We start from the raw sequence: 9,842 nt of genomic DNA, 5'->3' as shown, positions 1-9,842 counted from the left end.
TACAAAAATATTGTGGTTTACATATATTAGAATGATTTACAACATAGTAAATGCTTATTTATATCAATCCAAAAATCTCTTTATAAAAAAATTTGATATAGTTTAGCACTTTTGAGAAATTCAGTTCCTAGTAAGTAACAGGAACACAATTTAGAAGATGTAGGTCTCTAATTATATACTAAAAATTATTCCTTAATAAGGACTTAATATATTTTCATTAATGTATTATATTTTTTATTAATGTATTAAAAAGTCCTTATTAAGGAATAATTTTTAGTATATAAATACAGTGAAAAGTAGCTCATACCACACCATGTAGCTAGTTTGCCAATAAGGAAGGAGGCTCTTTTGAATGAAACCGAAAATAGAGATGTATCTTACTTTCTTTGTGCAAATAGAGATGTATCTCACTTCCTTTTTGCAAATAGGTTTTACCTCTTGAATTAGCTAAATACTGTATTAAAATATCTTAATAATTACAATTGGAAAAAAACATTCTAGTCAATTATCTCAGCACTACTTCTTCAATTTCATCTTCTACAGAATCAACTACTTTTACCGCTGGCTTACTGTTTGCACGTCTTAATCGGTGTCTACTTGGATTAAAACTTCTTTCTTCGCTGAGCAAAGAGTCATCATCATCTCTATTGTCCCTACCCCAGCTGCTTTTATCTCCAGGGAGAAAATCTAGAGGGTCACCGTCTTTAGTGGCAGCCAGAGAATTTGGGTCACTGTTTTTAGAGGAAAGGCTGCTGCTGCCACTGGTACCAAACAGCAGTTCCATCAGGTTGGCTTTTCTTTCTTGTCTGGAAATTGAATCTGTACCGTCTTTACTAAATTTCTCTGTATTATTTCCTGAGAAACCCAAAAGGTCACTTTTTTGGCTAACTGGATTTGACCTTGCTGGTGTTTTTGCAAATGAAGGCACATAGCTACCAAACACAAGCTCAACTGGAGAGGCTGCGCTTCGAGTATGGCCTGGATTCTGACCATCTCCTTTGGTCGTTGAAAGATTGAGGTCTTGCAAATGATGCCCGTTAAATAATCTCTCTGAGGATCCGGAGGACATGTGTGTTCTGGGGTTTCTCTCTGGGGAACGCAGTTTTCGTTTTAAGTCGGGAAGTGGTGGCAGCGAAGGATATTTTACATTCTGAGAGTCTTGTTCTCTGTTGATTTCATTCAGTTTAGCAGGTAGCATTTCTTTCTTTAGCCTCTCTTCTTCCAGTTTATCAATTTTCTGAACTTGGTACATTTCCACTTGGTATTGTCCGGTTTTCAACACTGGCTTTCCTTTTCTCTCCAACAAAGATTTCTTTTCCTTTGGCTTTTTAGCAAGTTCTTTTTCCCAACCTGTAAGAAATCAAATTTTTAAAATGGGATTTTATAGTAGTCAGTATTTTCAAATAAGAAAACAACTCTCATCTTAATTTACAAACCAGTTTCAGCTAATTTGTGTATGATCAGTACACTATAAATTTCATTTTTATACTTGATATTCTGGGTTTAAAAAACATACTTAAAGACTTAAAGTCTTCACTCTTTTTCTTTCCTTCAAAACTTCATTCAGGTGTTTGTGACTCTTGATAAGAATCCCCCACCACTGTCTCAACCTTTCCTTGCTCTGTATAACCAGTTCACTGTTCAGCTGGAAGATGTTAGGGGATATTAACCCTTTCTTTCCCAAGGGATGTTGACTCATCATTTGCTTAAACTCTTACCATTTTCCAGCTTCTCAACATTCTGTTTCACAACACGGAGTCCTTGACCTTTAGCAAATTTGTCTTCTCTTTCCACAGTTGGGTTTAGAATCCCAGCTTCTCCAAGATCATCTCTCTCTTGAGATTCCATATCCTATTATGTGTTTAAAAAAAAAAAAAAGCAAGTTCACATGCCAGAAAAGGGGGAAAAGTAAGTATCATAAATTTATCTCCCATTAAGCATATTCCAACTAAGTTAGAAATTAAAGCAAATTTTCCATTTCTAAAGCAGCAAGCCACAAGTTACCACCTTTGAAAGATTTTCACAAGCACACAAAATTCTTAAATTTTTAAAGAGGCATTTGGAAGACATATCAGAACCAATATCCTACATAAAATTCTAAAGTACCCTTACTTCATACATTTCACAACAAAATCTGATGAATTCAGTTAACAAGAAAAGGCTATTAAAGGCCCAAGTGACGCACTCAATCTTTCAAGTTTATACTATGCCCAAGGCCTCCAATTAGTAAATCTCATAACATTTAAAATCAATTAAAAATGTAAACTTAAAATGTATTGTTTCTTATGGTCCCTTTCATATGTGTGTGTGATTTTTCTTAATGAAAGTAGAATATATAATTAGTGGACATGCAGAAGAAAGAACTGTCCCCTAGTATCCACTTCCTCCTTCTTCCTTTTAGTTACAGAATCCCTTGAGTTTCAGCAGAGCATAGAGCTCCCTAACTGGAGGTCTCATTTGCTAGCCTTCCCCTGAAGCTAGACAGGAACAGTGGAAAGTGAGTGGAAATATGTATGCAACTTCTGACCACATTTATTTAAACAAAAACTGCTTGCCCTGCGCTTCCTCATTCCTCCTTCTCCCAGGTATGGTAAGCCAATTCCAACCACACAGATGAGGGTACATTCTTTATGACTGAAAAACAGGCAAAGAATGGCCACCATGGAACAAAGGTGTCCACCCATCCTGGACTATCCCCTGGCCTTCAGTTTATTACAAGAGAAAGTGTCTTGAATCTTGCTTGCACCACTGTATTCTAGGTCTCTTTCCAATAGTAACAGCTCCCATCTGCTGGGACCCCTTAAAGTTACAGGATAAGCTTCCTGATTAGTTACTACCACAGACCTGAAGGGTAACCCACCCTTGTTTTGTAGATTAGGAAACTGACGTTCCAAGAAGTCATACAAGTCACTAAAATATTAGAATCATAATTTAACTAAAAAGCAGTGCTAACTCCAAGGCCACATCCTCTCTTTCACCACACCAGATTGCTGCTGCTTGTGCTGACTCTTAAAAAAGAGCAACTTTTTTTTTTTTTTACCTTTCTAAAATTAAGAATTACTTTGGTATTCTACGCTTTACCTTTAAAAATAAATTAACATAATCTAGTCTCAATGAGATGGGCTTTCCAGGTGGCGCTAGTTGTAAAGAACCCAACTGCCAATGCAGGAGACATGAGAGATGCGAGTTTGATCGCTGGGTTGGGGGGATTCCCCCGGAGGAGTGCCTGGCAACCCACTCCAATATTCCTGCTTGGAGAATCCCATGGACAGAGGAGCCTAGTGGGCTACAGTCCATGAGGTCGCTAAGCTGAACACGCTGACTTAGCACACACACACACAGTTTCAATGATATTCAAATGTAGAAAGAAAGAGATACAATAACTTATATTGTAAAACAAAATGAAATAAAGGAAAAAACTAGAGTACACACAGGAACCAATTTAGTCCATCCTTTCTATTTTATACCACAGGAGATCTCAACTGTAAACACCAAAGACAAAACGCTATTAGAGAAAAGAACCTTTCAGTACTCAATGAATCCTTTTTAATGAAGATCCAACACAGAGCTCCTGAATGCCACTCTAATTTGAATGATATAAAGTCAGATTCTACTGCACTTACTTGGTTCAACATTCATCTAACCTATAAAAGTCTCTTATGCAGGAGGCCAAAAAAATAGTCAAATTCTAACAAATCATTTGAAAGCTACTATAGTTTGCTATTAAACACAAAAGCAAGAAGGATTTTTAGAGACTATCTGGTAAGAGACATAAAAAGGTTAAGACACTTAAAAACTTTTCTTCTTCCTCCAGTCCAGAAAGTATAACCTTTCTGAAGCACCTGAAAGATAGTGTTAACTGACAGTCAATCCAAAGGAGTTTAATAAAAAGCACAGATGTTATCTTTTTCCTTATAATAGGCTATTTGCATATTTATACAGCTATAGCACTCACTTCGTTGTTGAGATTTGTAAATGCTTGATATTGTGTATTTAGGAATACTCCACACCTGGAGTTTAGTACCTAATCATATTGCTAAACTCACCAAAGAAAGACGTTCAGGTTCTTCCCTTTTGTTTTCATAACACATAACTGTCTGTGGTGTTATGGGATATTCCTCCAGCTTGAAGTCTTCATTAGTTTGTACTCCTTTTGTACACTGGTTTGTAAAATCACTCTGGCATGCAGCTACCATGAAAATTATAAAAGAATTTTTCTAATTGTACAGTGCTAAGATATATGGAATTCAACTGGTATATGTTCATGCTCTACATGAGATACTACATGTTTCTTAGCTCCATGACTACTCACTATTACTATTTGTTTATTTCTAGGATTTGCTGGCAATTTTGTGACTTAATCCCACGGACGGAGGGGCCTGGTGGGCTGCAGTCCATGGGGTTGTGAAGAGTCGGACATGACTGAGCGACTTCACTTTCACTTTGTGACTTGAAGACAGTTCTGAGGAATAAATTCTATTAAACTTTTTGGAAGTTTATGTTTTTAACTTTTTGGAATTCAGAGAAGAAGGAAATTTACACTTTTGTTTTTTAAAAAAAGTATGGATATGCATAAAAGCACCAAAGTATTTATGAGTGAAATGAATGACAGATGGGATTTCCTCTAAGGTAGAAAAAAGTAGACAAACTAGATGAAATAAAATTAGTAAAATGTATAACTATTAAATGGTAGGTAATCCATAAATAAAGGTTCATTATACTATAATCTCCAATTTAGGGTATGCTTATATTTTTTCATAAAAGATAAAAAAATAACTTGTATTAAAAACATTTTTAATTATGTAAAAAATAACTTTAATGACCTCAAGGGAAAAAGCTGAGAAAGTGAAAGATTTCTGAAAAGTACCTATAAGGGAATTTAAATTTATTTCAATAAAGTTCTTTCCCCTCAGCTTCCTTCTACTTAAAAATTAATTTATTAATTTATTTTATTAATAATAAAAACTGCAATATGTCTTTCAACAATAACAACTACTATACCATTTATTGTTGATGTAAATTCTTTTTCTTTCTTTGGAGAAATCTTTGGCAGACGATTAGAATATCTGTTTTTTATGTCCAGTTCTCTCTCCTTTTCCTAAAAACAAACCCAATATAATTAAGAATGTATAGAGTTTCACTTTAAAATAAAAATCCTCATCTTGTCCACTGGTATTTTCCTCATCAAATTGGAATACACTTAAGTCCAGCTTCCCTTTGCAACTACCAACTATAGAAAGGAATGCTGTTAGGGCATTTAGGTTAGGGTAGACCAATGATTCTCCATTAAAAATCCAATACACACTAGCAGTCAAGAAAATCAGAATAAGGCAAAAGTCTTTTTCTACCCACTCCTATTGTCTTCAACTGACTTCCAGGCCTAGCCTCAGAGACAAAGAATTTAATTAGCATCTCTCAAATTTGAGTTCCAAATTAAAGATGAGTTAAAAATTAGACCTTTTTTTTTTAAAACACAAATGTTTTTCACCATTTTGCAGCTAAGACTTTCTCTCTCTGAAAATCTGATTATCAAAATGAAAATTCTACGAAAGATAATGCATAAATGCTTTAAGTTGCACAATATGTCAACCCATCAGTGACCTCTGGGTAGAATTAAGAACATCTATTTCAACAAAATTAAATAATTTGAATGTTTCCTCTAAAAACTATGAAAAGAATGGGCATTATTTGAAACAACTTTAAAAATAATCAATCATGGGGTTATATGAGGAAAAACATTGGATTATTCAACCATGCAACACAGAAAGACTCTAGACCCATAATTTTCCTTCCAGGATTCTATAACTTTTTTCAGTTGTTGCATTTCTATCTACATTAGTGAATCTAATGTCTCATTTTTAGTTACAGTGATTATATTAATAAGTATTTTCTTTATAAGTGTCAAAATCAAAGTTCCAAATATAAATGATAACAATGTTAAAATATGGAGTTTTCATCTAATATATATCATAGGGAGAAACGATGCAATTTAAAATAAAATGCTTACCTTTAATTTGTCTTTCAGTCCTTGTAGCTCTTTTTGAAGGAGTTTATTTTCATCACGAGCCTCACATGCCCTTTTCCTTTCGGCAAGCAACTGTCGCTGGTAACTGTTAGTACTTAGCTCAAGGTTTCTTGATAGATCCTATGATATGTATATAAATACATAGAAAAAAGTACTTAAAAAATGATTCAACAGTAAAATACTGCACACAGTGTCAAAATGACATTTTTTGTGGTACCAAACAAGACACACAAATTAGACTGGGCTTCGTGTTCATAAATATACAATGAAATGGAACACAGATTTATCAACAATTTAGTAAGATATTTAGCCTATTATTTCACTTACTGTTTTTCACAATGATTTATATATAAATGCTGCATGAAGAGTACATGGACAGTCATTTAAATTGGGAGCAAAAGACAGCTAAAAGATGTGATGAGAAACACTGGCTTTGGGAATCATTGTTTAGCAAACAGAAACTGAGACAGCTGTGTAAAATTACACAGCACTATTCAAGGTGCAGAGAGCATCATCCCAGTTTTTACTTATTTCAGCTCAAAAGACATACAAGATCAAAGTGAAAGGATGGAATATGGTATTTTAAGCAAACAGAAACAAGAAGAAAGTGGCATAATTTTACTTGTATCAGATAAAATAAACCTCAAGCCAAAAAAGGTAACAAAAACAAAGGTCAATGATAAAGTAGTCAATACATTAAGAAGACATAACAATCGTAACATACACATTCTCAACACCCAAACACTGAAACATATTAAGCAAATACTGATAGATCTTAAGGGAGAAATCAGCAACAATAATATAACAGTAGGAAACTTCAATACCACACTATCAGCAATGGAAAGACTGTCCAAACAGAAAATCAACAAGGAAATGTTGGAACCACACTTTAGAACAAATGAAATAACAGATATATACAGAACACTACATCCAACAGTAGCAGAATACTTATTCTTCTCGAGTACACATGAAACATTCTCCAAGATTGATCATACTGATCACAAAACAAATCTTAGCAAATTTAAGAAGAATGAAATCATACCAACTATCTTTTCTGATGACTTATGCTTGTGTGCTTGTGCTAAGTCATTTCACTCATGTCTGACTCTTTGCGACCCTATGCACTGTAGCCCACCAGGCTCCTCTGTTCTTGGGATTCTCCAGGCAAGAATACTGGAGTGGGTTGCCAGGCCCTCCTCAGGGGATCTTCCCGACCCAAGGACTGAACTCTTGTCTCTTATGTCTTCTGCACTGACAGGCAGGTTCTTTACCACTAGTGCTATCAATCAACAAGAACAAAGTGAAAAGATTTATAAACGTGGAAATAAAAGAACACATGTCTATACAACCACTAGGTCAAAAAAGAAATCAAAAGGGAAATTTAAAAAATTATCTTAAAACCAACAAAAATGGAAATATTTAATACACACAACAAATCTTGTGTTATGCAGTGAAAACTCAAAGTTTAGAGTATTAATGCATATATTTAGAAATTAGAAATATCTCAAATAAGCAACCTAACTCAGATAACCATTATATCTACTACTGTGGGCAGGAATCCCTTGGAAGAAATGGAGTAGCCATCATGGTCAACAAAAGAGTCTGAAATGCAGTACTTGGATGCAATCTCAAAAACGACAGAATGATCTCTGTTGGTTTCCAAGGCAAACCATTCAGTATCACGTGATCCAAGCCTATGCCCCAACCAGTAACGCTGAAGAAGCTGAAGTTGAATGGTTCTATGAAGACCTACAAGACCTTTTAGAACTAACACCCAAAAAAGATGTCCTTTTCATTATAGGGGACTGGAATGCAAAAGTAGGAAGTCAAGAAACAACTGCGGTAACAGGCAAATTTGGCCTTGGAATACGGAAAGGAGTAGGGCAAAGACTAATATAGAGTTTTGTCAAGAAAATGTACTGGTCATAAAAAACACCCTCTTCCAACAACACAAGAGAAGACTATACACATGGACATCACCAGATGGTCAACACCGAAATCAGATTGATTATATTCTTTGCAGCCAAAAATGGAGAAGCTCTGTACAGTCAGCAAAAACAAGACCAGGAGCTGACTGTGGCTCAGACCATGAACTCCTTATTGCCAAATTCAGACTTAAATTGAAGAAAGTAGGGAAAACCACTAGACCATTCAGGTATGACCTAAATCAATTTCCTTATGATTATACAGTGGAAATGAGAAATAGATTTAAGGGACTAGATCTGATAGATAGAGTGTCTGATGAACTATGGAATGAGGTTCGTGACATTGTACAGGAGACAGGGATCAAGACCATCCCCATGGAAAAGAAATGCAAAAAAGCAAAATGGCTGTCTGGGGAGGCCTTACAAATAGCTGTGAACAGAAGAGAAGCAAAAAGCAAAGGAGAAAAGGAAAAATATAAGCATCTGAATGCAGAGTTCCAAAGAATAGCAAGGAGAGCTAAGAAAGCCTTCCTCAGTGATCAGTGCAAAGAAATAGAGGAAAACAACAGAATGGGAAAGACTAGAGATCTCTTCAAGAAAATTAGAGATACCAAGGGAACATTTCATGAAAAGATGGGCTTGATAAACGATATGGACCTAACAGAAGCAGAAAATATTAAGAAGTGGCAAGAATACACAGAACTGTATCAAAAAGATCTTCATGATCAAGATAATCATGATGGTGTGATCACTCACCTAAAGCCAGACATCCTGGAATGTGAAGTCAAGTGGGCCTTAGAAAGCATCACTACGATCAAAGCTCATGGAGGTGATGGAATTCCAGTTGAGCTATTTCAAATCCTGGAAGATGATGCTGTGAAAGTGCTGCACTCAATATGCCAGCAAATTTGGAAAACTCAGCAGTGGACACAGGACTGGAAAAGGTCAGTTTTCATTCCAATCCCAAAGAAAGGCAATGCCAAAGAATGCTCAAACTACCGCACAATTGCACTCATCTCACACCCTAGTAAAATAATGCTCAAAATTCTCCAAGCCAGGCTTCAGCAATACGTGAACTGTGAACTTCCAGATATTCAAGCAGGTTTTAGAAAAGGCAGAGGAACCAGAGATTAAATTGCCAACATCTGCTGGAACAGCAAAAAAGCAAGAGAGTTCCAGAAAAACATCTATTTCTGCTTTACTGACTATGCCAAAGCCTTTGACTGTGTGGATCACAATAAACTGTGGAAAATTCTAAAAGAGATGGGAATACCAGACCACCTGACCTGCCTCTTGAGAAACCTACATGTAGGTCAGGAAGCAACATGAACTGGACTTGGAACAACAAACTGGTTCCAAATAGGAAAAGGAGTACGTCAAGGCTGTATATTGTCACCCTGCTTATTTAACTTATATGCAGAGTACATCATGAGAAACGCTGGGCTGGAAGAAACACAAGCTGGAATCAAGATTGCTGGGAAAAATATCAATAACCTCAGATATGCAGATGACACCACCCTTATGGCAGAAAGTGAAGAGGAACTAAAAAGCCTCTTGATGAAAGTGAAAGAGGAGAGTGAAAAAGTTGGCTTAAAGCTCAACATTCAGAAAACGAAGATCATGGCATCTGGTCCCATCACTTGATGGGAAATAGATGGGGAAACAGTGGAAACAGTGTCAGACTTTATTTTTGGGGGCTCCAAAATCACTGCAGATGGTGACTGCAGCCATGAAATTAAAAGACCCTTACTCCTTGGAAGGAAAGTTATGTCCAACCTAGATAGCATACTGAAAAGCAGAGACATTACTTTGCCAACAAAGGTCCGTCTAGTCAAGGCTATGGTTTTTCCTGTGGTCATGTATGGATGTGAGAGTTGGACTGTGAAGAAAGC

At 35.9% G+C, this 9,842-nt stretch overlaps 1 protein-coding gene across 1 annotated transcript in view; it reads right to left on the bottom strand.

Moving 5' to 3' along the window:
- Positions 1-306: 306 nt before the first annotated feature.
- The window catches only part of LCA5 (Leber congenital amaurosis 5), a 57,645-nt gene continuing 48,109 nt past the window's right edge, over positions 307-9,842 (bottom strand). The window contains exons 4-8 of the mRNA XM_010855240.1: positions 6,008-6,145; positions 5,002-5,098; positions 4,047-4,189; positions 1,719-1,851; positions 307-1,350 (exon numbers count right to left, since the gene is read on the bottom strand). Coding sequence (XP_010853542.1) covers positions 506-1,350; positions 1,719-1,851; positions 4,047-4,189; positions 5,002-5,098; positions 6,008-6,145 — 1,356 coding nt within the window. The 3' untranslated portion in view covers positions 307-505. The remainder of the gene's footprint in view (positions 1,351-1,718; positions 1,852-4,046; positions 4,190-5,001; positions 5,099-6,007; positions 6,146-9,842) is intronic.

Source organism: Bison bison, unplaced genomic scaffold (assembly GCF_000754665.1).
Source record: "Bison bison bison isolate TAMUID 2011002044 unplaced genomic scaffold, Bison_UMD1.0 scf7180017864362, whole genome shotgun sequence".
Classification (NCBI taxonomy): domain Eukaryota; kingdom Metazoa; phylum Chordata; class Mammalia; order Artiodactyla; family Bovidae; genus Bison; species Bison bison.
Note: the sequence above shows the minus strand (reverse complement) of the source record. Positions and strands in the feature narration are given on the sequence as shown.